The sequence below is a fragment of the Pyrus communis genome, chromosome 7, assembly GCF_041283825.1.
Source record: "Pyrus communis isolate YQ-2024b chromosome 7, ASM4128382v1, whole genome shotgun sequence".
NCBI classification, from domain to species: Eukaryota; Viridiplantae; Streptophyta; class Magnoliopsida; order Rosales; family Rosaceae; genus Pyrus; species Pyrus communis.
This window is the reverse complement of record NC_142571.1, coordinates 3,014,375-3,032,096: the sequence shown is the minus strand read 5'-3', so window position 1 is coordinate 3,032,096 and position 17,722 is coordinate 3,014,375. Positions and strand designations below refer to the sequence as shown.

General features: G+C 35.6%; 2 protein-coding genes across 2 annotated transcripts; one reads left to right on the top strand and one right to left on the bottom strand.

Moving 5' to 3' along the window:
- The first annotated feature begins 4,698 nt into the window (after positions 1-4,698).
- On the top strand, positions 4,699-9,540 carry LOC137734163 (transcription factor GAMYB). Its single transcript, XM_068473473.2, has 5 exons — positions 4,699-4,994; positions 5,226-5,430; positions 6,127-6,549; positions 7,715-8,726; positions 8,908-9,540. The coding sequence occupies exons 3-5, from the start codon at positions 6,190-6,192 to the stop codon at positions 9,189-9,191; spliced, it is 1,656 nt and encodes a 551-aa protein (XP_068329574.2). The 5' UTR covers positions 4,699-4,994; positions 5,226-5,430; positions 6,127-6,189; the 3' UTR covers positions 9,192-9,540.
- A 2,280-nt stretch (positions 9,541-11,820) lies between these two features.
- On the bottom strand, positions 11,821-17,413 carry LOC137733563 (uncharacterized). Its single transcript, XM_088698023.1, has 8 exons — positions 16,715-17,413; positions 16,450-16,547; positions 15,718-15,929; positions 14,841-15,551; positions 14,569-14,717; positions 14,122-14,346; positions 13,806-13,955; positions 11,821-12,442 (listed from the first exon to the last, which is right to left on the bottom strand). The coding sequence occupies exons 1-8, from the start codon at positions 16,838-16,840 to the stop codon at positions 12,185-12,187; spliced, it is 1,929 nt and encodes a 642-aa protein (XP_088554149.1). The 5' UTR covers positions 16,841-17,413; the 3' UTR covers positions 11,821-12,184.
- Positions 17,414-17,722: the final 309 nt, after the last annotated feature.

Sequence of the window (17,722 nt, the reverse complement as noted above, 5' to 3'; positions counted from 1 at the left end):
TAGTAGGTATTCCTTTACTTCCTTTTTCTCATTGATATTACATTTGAGTCTGGCATCTCTCTAAGAACCAGTATGGCGTACTCATTCATTTACACTCTCATCTTATTCATTCTATTTTTTTCAGCAACTTATTCAAATTTTGGAAACCATTTTGCCAATGTTGAATATTTACGAGAGAGCGAGCTATTGTTACACTAAAAAATAATATTGTAACGGAGATAAATGATTATGCAATAAATTTGTTATTTGGTCAAATTAAGTTCAGATTCTTTATGCCCATCTTCTGAAAATTTTGAGAATCTTAATATAATGTATCCTACTGAATTCCTCAACACACTTGATTTTAATGGCTTACCTCTGCAAGTTGATTTTACAGATAAGAATGCTCGTTTTCCACTTATTCTCTTTACATTATAAATCTGATGTCATGGATCTCATATACAATATAAATTCAGTCTCTTGATTCACAGTTTCAATGAAGCCAATAAACCTGCATTCACAACGGAAACCATCTTCCAGTCAACAACTTTTATGATCTTTTTTTAATGTAAATAGAACAATAGTTTGTCATCTTTTTGCATGTAAACAGGATAATGTTTCGTAATCTTTTGTATGTAAATATTACTATCGATGCAAAGCCACAAAAACTACCCAGGTGTAGAATGTGTCAATCTAATCGTTTTGGCGTGTAGGTAGGACAAAGTTCTATTATCTTTTGATCAAGTGATACTATCAATCCAAGGCGACATGAACTACCCATGTGGACTGTGTGGATCAAATTTTTTTGTACATAACAATTCATCTAACATTTTCAATGTAAATAGTGTTAACTTTTGTGACACAATCTCTTATATCTTTCAACATAATTTTTCATACATATTTCAATCCCGCAAGAACGTGCGGGCACCAATTTTTAGTACTAATACTATTGATCGGAAACGATTTTCACCCGCTTTTTTTTCCCATTTTGCACACCCTTATTTAATTCTTATCATTAATTTGAATAAATTAAAAGAAGCGGCACATAAATAAAGGGAAGAGTGCAAAATGGAAAATTTGTGTACAAGTAATTTCCCTTTATTGTTCCTGTATGGATGGTTTGAAGAGTGTATCGTATTTGTTTGGGGTTTTGCTTTTAGGCCTTAGTAATTGTAATGTATCTTCGAAATCTCACTTTATCCGATAAAATTCATCTTGGTCTCAATTTACCCTATAAATTAAATTTCTATGTGTCCTACATTACCTCTGCTGTCAAATTTGTCAAATTTTCAGTCGAAGTTGCTGACGTGGCTTCTGAGGGTCTAACCCCATCTAGAGGCTAGCGGTTATAGCCTAGATCAAACATAGTCTAAAAAAAAGATATATTTGAAGATAGCATATATCCGGTTGTGATACACATACATTACATACTACTAAAAACACAGTCGAGATTCAGTGGAAAGCCAAATATAATTAAATTCATGCATACGCCATAGATCATGAATGAAATATGGCTTTGTCATCTAAAAATCTTGTATAAGGAGAGGAATGGATGAGAAAGGTATGCATTTCTGCCAAATATGGCAACATTTGCTCGCAACTTGGGCTTGAGTAGAGGCTCACACAATCCACTTTCAGAAAGCCAAAAAAAAAAACAAAAGTTGAGACGTGTTGGATTAAATTAGTGAGGGCATTAACATCTGGATTCGAAAAAGAGTAATGTTATACTTATCACTTAGTTGTTACATTATTTATATCATCTCTCTAACAGATATAGAGTCATTCGATGCATGTGAGTCTCATTTCTATTAGAAAGATGATACAATTAAATGGTAAGAGTAATATTTTTGTTTGAAAAATTAAGGCAACTATTAGGTTAAGCTCAGTTTTATCTTTTCTCTCTTTTTTTTTAATATATTTTTTAAAATATTAAAGATAATTAAAATCTTCTAATTTCATGCATTTTTTGAATTTTGAATATTTCAAAATTGGTTTATTTTCAATCTACTTAGGACTGGTTTGGTATTGTTGTGCTTTGAAAAAAAACTGTTTCTGCTGTACTGTGAAATAAAGCAGCATAGTGTTTGGTAAACTTTTTTGTAAAAGTGCTTTTGAAAAAAAAAAAAAAAAAACAGTTTTATAGTGTTTGGTAAACTTTTATGTAAAACAGATGTGAAAAAAAACCGATTTTTCAAAACTGAGTTTTGCAGCTTCTTGTTTTTGGCTTTTTTTTCACCCAAAACTGTGAAAAAAAGCTGAAGCTGAATGTTTACCAAACACAAAAACAGCTCCCAACTTTTTTTTATACCAATTTTTTTCAGAATCACCTTAGTACCAAACTAGACCTTAATATCTTCTCACAAAAAGCTAATATACTAATATGAACATACAACCTAACTCAAGGAACAAATATACATGAATGGGTAATAATACCTATATGCAAGATATTTAAACCCAACTAAAATGTGAAAAATCATAACCTACTTATGAGCAAGACACATTAATCTCTGACACATATTGGTTATAAAAAGATATGTCACAGAGGTAAATAATATAATTAATCTGTGATATAGGTTGATTATAAAAATTTTAAAATAAAATATATAAATGAGTTCTAGAGCATAAAGAAGAAAAGGAAATAACAAAAAAGGTGAAAATAAAATAAGAAAATAATTATTAAAGAGATAACTATGAAAAAAATTAACTTTTTCATTAAATAGATAATTATTAATAATAAAATAATCTTAAACTCAAGGGATTGTGTTTTTTTTTAATAAAATGAACTATTCCTAATAAAATTAGACTTATATCAAGTTTAAAATCAACATTCCTTACAAGTCAAACTTTATATATGGCTTCAGTTTTGGAAATCCTGAGACATTCTCGGCCTAAGTGTGGACGCATACCATGATACCAAGAACTAGTAGATATCATCCATCTATTTTTCTGAGTTATCAAAACAGTTGGAAAAATCCAAGGGTAGCAATTATTCATGCATGCTACGTTATGTTTCCTTCTTTTTCTTTGGCTTTTTGGTTCCATGCACATAATTGCTGACACAAATGGATGAAATTAGGTTTCAAAGTTTTCAAAAGGGAAATATTTTGAAATGTCTTACGAAGTTATACATTTTATTTTCCAATTGTCGTCATATGAATTAAAATTTTAAATGATTTCTCATGTCAATTTTTTGAAATCATTTATCTGTAATCTCACTATAGCTTCGTTAAATCTTGCATCCAACTTGCACATGATTTATATCCAGAGTTATTTACGACTTTTGACCTCCTTTTTTTTTATAAGGTTTTTGCTTCTTTTTAGTACAAATTCTTAAATTTTGGCTATTTAAAAAACATGTCATGTTCATTTGAATAGCTTATGGTGAACTACTAATATGTACACTAAACTCACTAACATGGAGTTGTGGTAAATTGCAAGCTTTGAGAATTTAATGTGACCAATCATGTCCATTAAAAAATGTTCAATCATGGCAATTTCTTTCACTTTATTGCTACTATATAAAAAATGCAGTCCATTGTCTAATCATGTTCCAAATCAATGGCACTAGATAGTGAGAAAAAATTGCCTTAAAGTTCAATTTGACACATAGAGAAGAGAGTGCCCGTCGTTCCCCTTTTTGGAACAAAAAATCCTCAGATTATCTTATTCTAGATTAGCCCTTTCTGTGCTTTTTAGGAATTTTTTTTTAAGGCAATTTATTGTAAGGCCATTAAGGTGTTGAAATGCCTAAAAGAACCCTGAACATAAGCCATGCGCGAGGCATGCAACTTAGTATGGATAAAAAATTTAACGGAATGGGGTGAGATAACTAATTAATGAACTCAAGAAGTTAATAAAACAAATTGCTTAAAATTTTAGTTAATATGACAAAACTATCATCAATATCTAATCATCTTAAGTTTTGAGCTTCTTACCCTATAATTGGAAAGGACATCCGCACATTTTCGTTCCAGATTTTTCGTCCATTCTCTTCCTTTATGTCTTCTTTGCGAATTCAACTTACATATTGTACCTCTTTCACAACCCAATGTGAGTCTAGGACTCTTGTTTCCTTTTTGCGCTAAACATATTATTGTTATTTATCTTTTAAGGTGTCTTCTTTAATTGTGCTGCTATGGCGGAAGCCGCGGCAGTTCATGCAGCGTTGTTGGTTTGTACAGAGGGCGGCTGTGCAAGGGTGGAGATCGAATCCGATGCTCAATCGCTAATTCGAATGCTCAATAGGTATATTCAATGGATGCTAGTTTAGAGCGTTTCATTTATGGTATTAGATGTTTGGTGTCCCAATTAGGGAAGGCGAGGTTTCTGTACGTCAAATCGAATGGAAATTCCGCTGCTCATGGTGTTGATTCATATTTATCTCGTGTGAAGATGTTTTTCGTTCAGATCTTTTGCGTTTTGAGTTTTTATTTAATATTCTTACTAAAACGTGAACGTTTTCATTATACTTTAATAAAATTTTATCCTTTGACAAAAAAAAATTTAAAAATGGATCGAGGGATAAGATAGTGATTGAAAATAGGATCACTCCTGTCATCGTAATTAGTCAATGCTCGACCAAAAAGTGAGAGGAATTAATTAAACATAGATATTGTTATTCGTTACCCAAAAAACATATTTTAATTATTATTTTATTTAAAATAAAATAAAATTTTGAGGAAGAAAAATAGAAAAAGTAAAGGAGAAGAAAAAGGGTGAAGAGAGAGAGAGAGAGAGAGAGAGAGTGAGTGAGGTGGTAGGGAGTCCACAGTCACCCTAACTTCGCTCTGCTCTTGCCATTTCGCTTCTCAAATCCCCAATTTTTTTATTCGCCATTTCACATCACTCCGCTTTTCATTTCTCTCTCTTCATCCGTCTCTCTCTCTGTCTCTCTCTCTCTTCTGTGTATTGGGTGTGGGTGTGTGTAAATGTCTGTGTTCGGATCTCCGTCTCAGTTTGCAGATGTGTTGCTCTCTCTACGCTCGAATCGTCTCTCTCCTCGTTCAAAAACTGCGGTTAGATTCCTACTCGCCTCAATCTCTCCTTTCGTTTTCTTCACCTAGGGTTTCCGTTTTCCGGATCTGTAAATTTACAAACCCACAATTCGATTCCATGCAATTCGCATTTGGGTAGACGCTGGAGCTCTTGGAATTGCGATTCCAGCACAAATTAGCCTTTCATTTCTTGAATTTCTCACTTTTCTGAGCTGATTTCTTCTGAATTCTGACCCTTTTCGTCGATTTCAGGTGCTCCGTTGGCACGATTTTCTCAGCTCTTAGCTCATTCCGTCACTACTTTTGAGTTCCCGATTTCGATTTCTTTTTCAATTTCCGTTTCCGATTCCGGGGATTTCAATTGGGCGCAAAAGGACTTGTCTTTGGATTTTGGTTGATTTCGCAGCTTCAATTGTTGGTTAAATTTGCATCTGGCTCCATCTTCCCTCTAATTCAGGTATGCGATGAGTTTTCGGCGTGATTGGGTTTGTGTATAAATTCCAATTAATTCAGCTGAGGGTTTCAGTATTTATCATCCATATGGTAATAAATGTGGTTGCCATATATAGTCTTGGTTCTAATCAACAAAGTCATTGTGATTTGGATATGGGTGGTTCTAATCAACAAAGTCATTATGATTTGGATATGGGTTTGTCTCCACTTTCCTTGTTTTTTATTTTTTTGCTTCTGAATGGGGTAAAAAGGATTTAATTCGACCTTTGAATATAACTCACTGCTTATCCTTTTGTGGGTTTTGAAGATCTGCATTTTAGAACATATCATTAATTTGCATCTTAGTGTTAATTCCTCATAAGTAGTGTTGAAATAATGCTACATGTATATGTTATGCCATCTTTACTCCCTTGTCCCATATTGCCTATCAGGAACTGCTTTTATGATTTTCCTTATTGTTTTCTTTCTGTTTATGGATTAAAGTTTATTTATTTATTTTATATTTGTGTGCTGTTGAGTTTTGGGGGTCGTTTGTATTTATGACATGGATCAAATTTTTGTTTAAACCATTGGCTATTTGTTTTTTTTTTCTTTGTTCTGTTCCATAAATAAATACTTTGTGCACGAAGCTGGAGTGCATGTATAACAATTGGCGCTGCGGTTGTGTTTATTACTGTGTTTGTCTCTCTATTTATTCCAGGTTGTCAGCCTACTCTTTGCATGGTCTTGGCTCTTGGTAGGAGTTTTGATCACAAATCAAGAGATGAGTCGGACAACAAATGACAGTGAAGATGGAGTGCTGTACAAGGATCAGATTGATTCTCCGTTGATGGATGAGAGTAATGGAGGGAGTGGAAATGGTGGAATTGTTCTAAAGAAAGGGCCATGGACCTCGGCAGAAGACACAATTTTGGTGGAGTATGTTAATAGGCATGGGGAAGGAAACTGGAATGCTGTTCAGAAGCACTCGGGCCTGTTCCGTTGTGGCAAAAGCTGCAGACTGCGATGGGCAAATCACCTAAGGCCGAACCTGAAGAAAGGGACATTTACCCCTGATGAAGAACGTCTGATTGTTGAACTCCATGCCAAGATGGGGAACAAATGGGCACGCATGGCAGCACACGTAAGTACATGGTTTATTTTTGTCTGTTTCTATATGGTTCATACGAAGCTCTATTTCCTTGTATTGCCTCAAACTTAAATTTTATGTGGTTCATTCTTTTGGGATTTTCTTTCAAAGCTTTAGCTGCAACTTTTGGTTTTGTGTAGTAGGATGCTTCTTTTGCATGAAACAAACATTGATAGTTTCTCCAATTATCCTTTATCCTTTCCGTCAGACTTCCTAATTACTTACCAGTGTTGTCATTATATATGTTCACCTTCTAGAACACAAAATTAAAACTTGTTGACTGCTGCACATATTTTGCATTACCACAAGTAAAGAACTTGTGCCTATTATGATTTATCTATTAAGATCAAATTAATAAAATCCTAAAAGATAACGCTACACAGTGATCCAAAGTGTTCCCTTAATTTAAAAGAGAGTAAAATCATAAAAGATAACAGTAACAATACCCTAGTTTGATACAACTTCTAAGTAACATTGATTCTCAATTGGTTAAAACCGTATTGAAATCTTGTAGCTTTTGTTCCTCCACAACTTCTTAGATGGATGTGAATGAGAACCTGGACGTGATATCTATCAGATTTATTGTGTGTTGAGCATTTGAGAGATCAGAGAAAAGTTTTTAGGGTGATACATATGTTAAATATCCTTCCTAGATTTTATAGTCTATGTTTTGCGAATTTTATGGAAACTAAAATCTTGACCGAATGCAGTAACAGAATGTACAATCTTACACGATACTTTGGCTAGATGAAGACACGTATTAATCCTAAGATATTTTGCATCCCTAAAGGGGTAAAATATAATTTCATAATATATGGTATTGTTGTTTAGATAAAAAAATGGAGATCATTAAAGTGTGTATGTTAGGAGATTATTATAAGAAGATAAAGTTCATTGTTGCACAAAATGCATGTTGTAGCAGATGCACCATATTAACATATCTCACCTAAATGTTCTTCACAGACTGGTACTTCTTTTTACTATTTTTTTTATAATGGGTTCCTTCAATGGTTTTTTCTCTTACTAGTTTCAAATTGAAAATAAAATAAATTATCAATTATTGTCAGCTTGATTAGAATCTTAATTTTCGTAGTATTCTTCTCAAAGTGTTTTCCTTTGTTTATTGGAAATGATTAACTGTCTTTTCTGCACTCCTTAGTTGCCTGGACGTACGGATAATGAGATAAAAAACTACTGGAATACCAGAATTAAGAGGCGCCAGAGGGCTGGCTTACCACTTTATCCTCCTGAGGTGTGTTTGCAAGCATTGCAGGAGAGTCAACAAGGCCAGTCCAGTGGTGGAATTAATGGTGCGGACAGAGCCCATAATGATTCCATGCAAACTAACAGTTTTGAGATACCTGATGTTGTATTCGACAGTTTACAAGGAAACAACTGTGTCTTACCTTATGTTCCTGAACTTCCTGATATTTCTTCTGGTGGAATGCTGATGAAAGGCCTTGGTTCTTCTCCATATTGTGGTTTTATGGCACCAACAATGCATCGCCAAAAGCGTCTTCGAGAATCAACAGCTTTATTCTCTACTTCTGATGGTAGTTTCAAAAATGGTTTCCCCCTGTTTGATCAATTCCCAAATGATACTTGTGAAAAAGTTGCTCAAACAGTCAGGTTGCCTTTTCCTCATGATCCTGATCCTACCATTCCACTGTCTTTTGGTGTAATTCAGGGTAGCCATTCCCTTTCAAATGGCAATTCTTCGGCTTCTAAGCCCACAACCGGGGCTGTGAAGCTGGAGCTCCCTTCACTCCAATATGCAGAAACTGATTTAGGTAGCTGGAGCACTTCTCCTCCACCCCCCTTACTTGAATCAGTTGATGCTTTTATCCAATCGCCCCCACCGGTTGGTACATTTGAGTCTGATTGCACTTCACCACGTAATAGCGGCCTGCTAGATGCTTTACTCCATGAGGCAAAGACTCTCGGTAGTGCGAATAATCATTCATCTGAGAAGAGTTCAAATTCATCCAGTGTTACTCCTGGCGATGTGGCTGAAAGTTCCAATTTGAACATTTGCGAGACAGAATGGGAAGAATATCAAGATCCGATTTCTCCAGTGGGTCATTCTGCTACTTCGCTGTTCAGTGAGTGTACACCTATCAGTGCCAGTGGAAGTTCATTAGATGAACCGCTGCCTACTGAGACCTTTACTGGTGAGTATCTTAATCTATGAGACCTGGAGACGAATGAGGTTGATAGTAACATTGTAAATTGATTCTTATATTCCTATAGCATCATTTTTTGTATTAGCAGTTGGATAAGTCCATATCTATGTGCAGAATATGTCCTGTCCTGCCTGTTCTTATGACTTATGTTGTTTGACTATTCTGCCAGGGTGCAATGTGAAATCAGAACTGGTAGACCAAGCTTGGACCCCAGATACAGAAAGAGAAACCGCACTTCAGTTGGATTATACTCGTCCTGATGCTATACTTGCTTCAGAATGGTTTGGTAACGGCATGCATGAAAGTATTGCATCACTGCTGGGAGATGATTTGGCAGCGGAATGCAAGCACCTGGCTTCTGGTAGTCCTGCATCAAATCAAGGGTTGGGTTTTAGTTCATGTCCATGGAACACTATGCTTCCCGTCTGTCAAATGTCTGCTCAGCATCCTTAAGAAACCGCTCTGTCAATTGTATGAACCTGAAACTTTTGTCGCCGAAGATGACTTGTTTACTGTGGGGGAAGTGAGTCCTCGTCTGAGAAAAGGTCACTTGCAACCGAGACTTGCAGGATGTGTTTTTCATGAGTCGTGGTTATGTTTTTGTTTGTGGTTTTCATTCGGTTTCTTTTCAAACCTTGCAATGCATGCATGTATGCCTAAAGAGAACCATATGAGGTACAATTTGCTTGCAGGCTTTTGCTATGATTGCAGAATAACTATGCATTTTCGAACATGGAACCGTTCTCATACGATGGAACCTGCTTAGTTTGTTTTAATTTATTTGCATTTGAATTGGTCCATACTGATTACTGTCTACGCTTTTCCTTCTTCCCTTGCTCTCTATTCTTTTTCCCCTCGTTGATAAAATGTGGCAAACGATAGTTTTATTGACTTAAATTGTTAGTTTGGGTGGATCAAAAGGAGATGTGCGGTAGACTGAGACCTCTGACGTGAAGAAAGCAATGTATTAAGGCGGAGGCGAGGCATTTCATGGATAGCCTCACCTAGGCTTGAGGTTGTCTCACGGGACCTAAATAATTTAATATATATTATAATACTTTGTAAAACAATTAATCAAAAGCCAAATTGAGATTAGAATACTAAAAAACTTGAATTTTTAAACAAATTGTGGTGGTTTGGAGAATTTTGAAACAAATTGAGGTATGAGATTGAAGTAAAATTGAAATATAGGATTGGGATTGAGAATTTAGGGTTTGAGGAATTGGGGATGGGGTGAAATATAGCAGAGAGAATCGGGTATTGGTTGATGAAATATATAGAGAAAATGGGTACAGCAGAGAAGAAGGTTGCAGTGATTATAAAAATAAAATAAAAAATTAAACTTGGCCAAAACGATGTTGTTTTGGGCCTTATTAAAAATAAAAAACCTTTCTTCTTCCTCGTGCAGTCATCTTCTTCGTGAAGACGCTGTTGCAACAAAGTTACAAAGCACAGAGGTTTCCAGACAATTTCAGATTTCAAGCAAGATTTTGGATCATAGGAGTGCCAAGTCAACGCCTCAGGCGCGCCCTGACGAAGCCTAGGCGAGTTTCCACCCACTCCCATAAAACAGAGGCGAAATTGCTGAAGCCTTGCCTTCAAGGCCACCTAGGCGCTCCTCGAAGCTCGTCATTTAAAACACTAGAAGAAAGTCAAGGTTTCATTATAAAACCAATTCGGGAACTATATAGGGGAAAATGGCTCTAATGTGAAGAAAGTTAAGATTTCATTATAAAACCAATTCGAGAACTATATAGGGAAAAGGAGATTTGAAAAATAATCGATGAAAAATGGTTGTGGGAGATGGGTAGAAAAAATGTACAAGAAAAGACGAGCAAAAACCCAAAAACTACTTTAACTTGGTTTTATTTTCAAAATTTCTTTTATTCATTTATCCTTATTTTCTCCCCTCTCCCATAACCCTTCTTTATCACTATTTTTCTTCATATAGTGTCATCTTATCTCCAACACAAAATGTAAAAACTGAAATTTAAAAATGAAATAATTTAGGTTGGTTCCATTTTCAAAATTTTGCTTTTATTCATTCATCCTTATTTTATCTCCTTTTCCATAACTCTTCTTCATCGCTCTTTCCCCATATAATGCCATTTTATTTTCAACACAAAAAGTAAAAACTGAAATTAAAAAAAAAAAAAAAAAAAAAAAAAAAATTTATAAATTGAGCCTTTAAATTTTGCCATTGTAACTGTTGAGAGTTGTCTCACATTGATGAGGAACAAGGTTTGCTATATGCTCATATGATTTTGGGCTACTCCCCATACTGCCAATTGGTTTTATGGTGGAACTTCAGTTTCATCATGGTATCAGAGCAAGGTTGTCCACGTGTGAAGCCCAACGGCCACACGCACTCCACGTCACCCAGTTGTTGTACACGTGTAGGGTTGAAAATCCGTCACACGTGTGGGGGCGTGTTGAGAGTTGTCTCATATTGGTAAGAGACAAGGTTTGCTATGTGCTTATATGATCTTGGGCTACTCCCCATATTGCCAATTGATTTTATGGTAGAACTTCAATTTCATCAATTACATCCATGTGAACGAAACCCAATTTGACGATAAAAATAAAATAAAGATGTGTAAAAAGATGATAGAGATGTAATCACTCCCCAAAATTAATTCTCCATTTTGTTTCTATATATGACTGTAACTCTATCAAAAGAAAATGGCTTTTTAGCCAAATAGTCTTTAAAATTGGTTAAACTCTTCACTTTGGTCTCTACATTTAAAATCGATAGAACTGGTTTCTGAGTTTGTCCCACATCAATCATTTTGGTCATTCCATGAAAAATCTCCGTTAAATAAGGATAAAATAACAAAAATACCTCAATTTTTGTTATATCATTTTGGCCCATTATTTACTAAATTGAGAGTATTTTGTCACTTTGGTTTTTATTTAACAAAGATTTTTTATGGAAGAACAAAACAATTGATGGTGGACAAACTCGGAAACCACTTCTATCAATTTCAAATTTCAGGAATCAAAGTAAAAACTTATACCAATCTCATGGACTATTTCGGATAAAAAGTTATATATGGTTTGAACTAAAAAATAACAAATGTCATGGAAAAATAGATATGGATATCCAAATGTCAAACTTAATATAGTCATACAAAATTAGAACGTTCGGGCCTTTGCAGAGAAGAGGTACCACCACAGTACGTACAACCCAAAAAGTTCGATTAACTTTCCTCATGGGGAGATTGGTAATCTCACCCTTAAAAGTACTCCACCACTCTTGTTTACAAAATAAAAAGTTCAAAAAGATGTGGAACGTTTCCGCACCCTTGTTTTCTCCACATGCACACTGAAATATCTTAATTACATAAAAGATAATTACGAGATAATGAGAAACGACGTGTGTGCGGAAATCATTTCTGGGGAAGAGTACTCACCATTATTATTATTCCGAGAATTGTCTCTCGTCTTCAGTACTCCGAACTAGTACCCGAGGGGGAATTCTCGGAGACAGTGAAAGAGCTAGACCCTTCTGTTTCTGAAGAAATAGTAGAGGTGGGATGTTGCATGTAGTCCATGGTAGGAGTAATTTCTATGCTAATATAATCAGTAGCATGCGATTCAGAAGATCCTGGAATGCTTCCAGCTGGCTCAGATTGTGCTGGTGAAAAGTCTCCAATGCTACTAACTGGGTTAGCATCATTCAAGTAATTCAAAGCATTCACCACCTGCCATCGTATCAGAAACACAAGCCAAACCCATCAGTTTTCTTTTGCCCCAGGTAGCTTCCTATAAAAAGTTACAAATAATGTGTACAATTGATATGATTGATGAGCAAATTAGAGTACTACAAGTCTCGTTCGGTCTCTAGGACTGGATTGGAATAGATAACCACTAAATTTCAAAGCATACTAAATGTAGAAGTGAATGATTTTTTTATTTGGACGGATTAGAAGAGGATTAGACATAAGTAAGTCGTCTCTTCTAATCCTACCATTTTAGGTAATGGATAAGTTTTATTCATGAGTAATCCATTTGATACCTTTTAGTCAGACATAATTTTTCACATTTTCATTTTTTTTTAGACAAATGATAGCATTAGTGAGTTAAATTTTTAAATGTTAGTGGAGAGGGTGCATAAGCATTATTATTTTTCGCCACTGCAATAAAGTGTCATCTGCTTCATTCTTCCTTCAAACGTATTGTTAGAAGAATCATCATCTACGGATCCTTCTCCTTAATTTATGTTTCCTTGTACAATAGGTCAACTCAATTGTAACTATATTTTAGATTCCTACCACGTATGGGTTAAGTCATCCCTTTGTTTAAGGAATAATATTTCTATACGTACCTTAAGTTAGTGATATATCCATTCCAATCCAAACTTACATACCAAACGAGACCATAATGACAAACAGAAATGCCCCAGATTTTGGTTATCAATTGATGGGTTAGTACTTTCTTGTTTATTTTGTTGTACAAAATGTTATTCACACACATAAAACTAACTATATTCTTGGTATCCATTATTTGATACTTATCTTTATTCTTATTCCATTATTCATCTACAGGTATCCAACCTGTGTCCTAATTTGCACTGGCGGAGCCAAGTTAAGGGCTGCCCTGGGTTGTAGCCTAGGTAGCTTGCGGTGAAAAATAAAATTTTACATGTAATTTTGATTGATCTCCGAATGTAGTCCACCAAATATTTAGTCACTAATTCGAATTCTCTAGGTTTAACTATATAAAATTATATAATACAGTTTGCAAACCATCTCTTTTCCTTACATTATTTTTCTCATCGCTTCTTGTACATGTACAAGTTTGGAATTGTTTAATTTTAACACGTATTTGTTTAATTACAAATTTTTTTGGCTCACCTTGTGAATTTTTTAAGCTAGCTAATACTATGAAAAATAAGGTATCAAGTTTCTTTATTTATAAAGACTTAAAATTTTAATCTCGTCCACCTGGTAAAAAATTCCTAGCTCCGCTATTGCTAGTTTGAAACTTTATGTTCCAGTTGTTGTGTTGAAGGACTAGATTATGCAGACATATAGAAATTATCAGTCTACTATCAGGTGGACTTACACTATCCATAGTTAATCTCTTGTGTGGATCCCTGCTGAGACATTTTTCGGCTACCCGAACCATCCAATAGAGCTGGTGAACATCATGGCAATCTGCATTTTTCTGATCGATTAAATCTGGGTAGTTCCTTTCTTTTAACAGTGGTCTTGCCTGGCACGAAAGTTACAGAATTGTTAGTTCAAAATAATGAACATACTAGAAGGCTGCTCCTTTTCTTAGTAATCTGTTTGTCATTAGTAATTAATGTTTCCTTGTAACAAGTCATGAACAGTGGGGAGTATATTTTTAGATTTATTTATGGTATGGAAGCTCTTACCCATCCCACAAGACTTTTTCCTTCAAGCGTCTTGTCAGTAGGCCTCAGTCCTGTGATAAGCTGTAATAGAATGACCCCGAAAGCATAAACATCTGTCTTAGTTGACACTTTCCCATTTTCCGCATATTCTGGGGCCAAATATCCCAGAGTTCCGACAACTCTCGTTGTATCTGATGATCGATCAGAATCTTCGTGTTGAGTTCTTGCAAGACCAAAATCTCCTAGCTGATGCATAGAACATGTTAGATGAAGCATGAATGTGGTTACTATGGTTAAACCATGAGGTTTAACTTAAGAGTATTGAAAAATTGGTTATCCAGTCTAGTAACTGTGGCAAGAAGAACGCTTGATGTTTCAGTTATTGGATTCGAGTCACATAATAACAGTGATGTTATAGGATCATAAAGCTGATAATAATAGCAGACACATTGGGTTTAATAAACTTACCAGAGATTCATAATCGTGTGTCACGAGGATGTTGTTCGGTCTCACATCTCTGTGGATGATGTTGTTTTGATGTAGGTATAGTAGGCCTTTTGCAGCTCCAGTAGCAATTTTTATCTTCTTATCCCAACTGAGAGGTCTTTGCTTGTGTTCTGCATGATTTTAGAAAAAATGTTATGCAGCGTTTAGGGGTTAGACCTCTCAATCCTGAAATATTAAGGAAAACACTTGATTTTTCCAAATTACGGGTTCTTCTAGGCTTGTTCACAACTTACTCGATAGATGCTTATCCAATGAACCATTGCAAACATATTCGTAAACAAGCAGCCTCTTGCTTCCTTGTGAGCATGATCCTAACAGCATTACCAAATTCTCATGTCTTGCCTTGCTGAGTACATGAACTTCAGACTCAAATTCTTTTTCTCCTTGGCAGCTTGCATTCTTATGTTGCTTAACAGCAATCTTCAGCCCATTAAGTTCTCCTCTGTAGACGGAACCAAATCCACCTTCAGACAAGTAGTTCTTGTCGGAAAATCCGTCCGTAGCAGCTACGAGATCTGCATAGGTAAAGTCTCTCTTCCATCCAATCGTTGGGCGTTTATTCTTGCAAACTGTGCATACTGAATTTTTGAATTCTTCATCTATTCGACATTCTCCTATCCAGTCGTCCTTGTAGCCACGCCGTTTCTGTTCATCGGGACTCCCACCATTATGTATTTCCTTTTGATCCCTTGCTTGAATCTCTGGAATTGGAAATGAGGACTGCTCTCCTGCTTTCCCTCTTTCAGCATTTGTCGCGCTTTCTTCCTCACCATAATTACGGGCAAAACCAGGATTAAATAGGTCAGTATTCCCCAGAGTTGAACTTGACCAACTACTTGCTAGCTGCAGATCACTTGATGATGTAGATTTCCTATAGCTAGACCTTGAGTGTCCACGACCATCTTGTTCTTTTCCAAAACTGCTCATACGAGGACTTGGAGATTCTGAAACAAAGTGCACTCTTAGTCAAGTTCTTGCATTTGGTACCGACCACAAGAAATGTGGAGTTATGTGTGATAATATAGTGAAAATCTCTTTTGATTGTAAATTTAATCCATGAACTTGGAACTCCGAGTCCCAGATCATACGAGCTGTGATTAGATTTCTTACTTTTAGGAGAGAGTTCTTCCTCTGGGCTTCCTGGTATCATTTCATCATATCTTACATGGGAGCTTTTACTGCGTTTTTTGGTGACTGGTTTGTTGATGATCCCCCCAATTTCCTTTGGCCCTCGCAATTTTTCAACAGAATTGTTACGTTTCATCCTCGATATGCCACATGGCAACTTCTCCATGAAGAATTGCTTGTCTTTCTTCATCTGCCTGCATCATCAGATCAGAAACAAGCTTTCAAAGGTTGGTGCCTCTATGTCCTCTTACATTTTATTGTTTCCAAATCGCAGTTTGTTTCAATAACAAATATAATTTAACTTAACATGTTTCAGAAATTTAACAGTTTTAAGCAGGAAGTAGGAAGCTTCATTGGTAGTAAAATGATTTTTCACATCATCTAGCTTGAAAATACACAATTTAATTAATAATATTATGGCTTCAGAATTCAGATTTCAGACTGCACCATAACTATGTTCTCTTGAAATTGAAACCATAACTATTAACAAAGCTTCAATCATTCGTCAAATGATTGACTATTTGACAACACAAATTCATCAATTCAATTCAATACATAAGCTTTTGATATTTCGGATACATTTTAGCTTATTAACAATTTATTGTCTGTTTTTATTTATTATGCAAAATGAAGGGTGCACTTGTGAAACAAGGTTGGATGAGTACGGCACGAAGCAGAACAATTTCAAATTCTCCAAGTCTATTAATGACTGACCTATCGAGAATCACCCATGTTGCTCCCAATCTTATCGCGGCGTCTGCAGCAACCATCTTCTGAGAGGGACCACCAACGACCTTCATGCTGAACTCAACCTGAGAAATGTCATCCAAAAAGTGATCCATTTGATTGAAAAAAAAATTCCAAGCGGAAGATGCAATATTGGTATGATACATAGTATAGAATAGTGATCTATATATCTTTAACAAACAGCAGGTGATCTCCACGTTGTAAGAAATAGTGGCCGGAAGTCTTATCTGACCTTCACTCTTTTACACATCCTAGAAATCATAGTGATCTCCTCTTTGGTACGATACTCCTCCGTTTTCCTCACAAGCTCTTCTTCTATGACTTTCTGGTTGGTTCCAATAAATGAACTCGAGTCCATCTTGGTTCTGTATCCCACTGAGAAAGAGGACAGAGAAGGTGGGAAAATGGGGTATTGGGGGAAATAAAAAAATTAGCAAAACCTGTTCTGTGTGATAGAATCATAGAATAGAACTAACATTTTTTTTCATCATATTAATTGGTGATTTTGTTTGTCATACTTTCGGACTTTTTTTTCTTCGTTCTATTAGGAAAACAAAAGCAAAAATTCTTACAGAGTCTCCCAGCTAACGTACTAGGGTTATTAACCTGGTGAAGAACCAAAAGAAGTACAAGTTCATCCCCAGGCTTAAGGGAAAAGCTTTGCAGGACCCATTCGATTGAGCTCGAACTAACAATGTCTTTGGATGCATCCTGGATCACCACTACTTTCTGAACTTCCGCTGCCATAATTTTTTTTCTGAAACTCGAAGTAGTTCTCCTAATGAATTTTCAAAACAACGATACAGAATAGAAGAGAAGATTGACAAAGTGAAAGTATTACGGTACGTATGCTGAACTGGTTCCCAAATTAATGCTTAGTTAGTTAGTTTTATGTTGCATGTAGACTTCTCCTATGTACATTACGTGTAATATGAATATATGTGTGTGTGTGTGTATAAATATACTTATATCAGGAAAGAAACTAACACAAATATGTTTGCTTGATGATTAAGAGTTGCAACTGTAATATAGCAGTTGCTAGGAAAATGAGAGTATTTTACTGAGAGAATATGATGAAAGTGGATTCTTTTATCAGTGACATTTTGCTGATGATTCAATAGAACTAGAACGTCGGAAATGAATTCGAGAAGAAAATATAGTAGTGGTGAATCCAATCAGTGGCCTCGGGGAGTTAGTTCGAGTATATGCGGATATCCGAAGAATGGGACCTGCAGGGGGT

Bases quoted from the DNA above. Each gene is read 5' to 3' on its own strand.
- LOC137734163 (XM_068473473.2), top strand. From the start codon at position 6,190: ATGAGTCGGACAACAAATGACAGTGAAGATGGAGTGCTGTACAAGGAT. The intron at 6,550-7,714 runs GTAAGTACATGG...TGCACTCCTTAG, and splicing joins GGGCACGCATGGCAGCACAC to TTGCCTGGACGTACGGATAA. The intron at 8,727-8,907 runs GTGAGTATCTTA...CTATTCTGCCAG, and splicing joins GCCTACTGAGACCTTTACTG to GGTGCAATGTGAAATCAGAA.
- LOC137733563 (XM_088698023.1), bottom strand. From the start codon at position 16,840: ATGGACTCGAGTTCATTTATTGGAACCAACCAGAAAGTCATAGAAGAA. The intron at 15,552-15,717 runs GTAAGAAATCTA...ACTTTGTTTCAG, and splicing joins GGAAGAACTCTCTCCTAAAA to AATCTCCAAGTCCTCGTATG. The intron at 14,347-14,568 runs GTAAGTTTATTA...TCTATGCATCAG, and splicing joins CACACGATTATGAATCTCTG to CTAGGAGATTTTGGTCTTGC.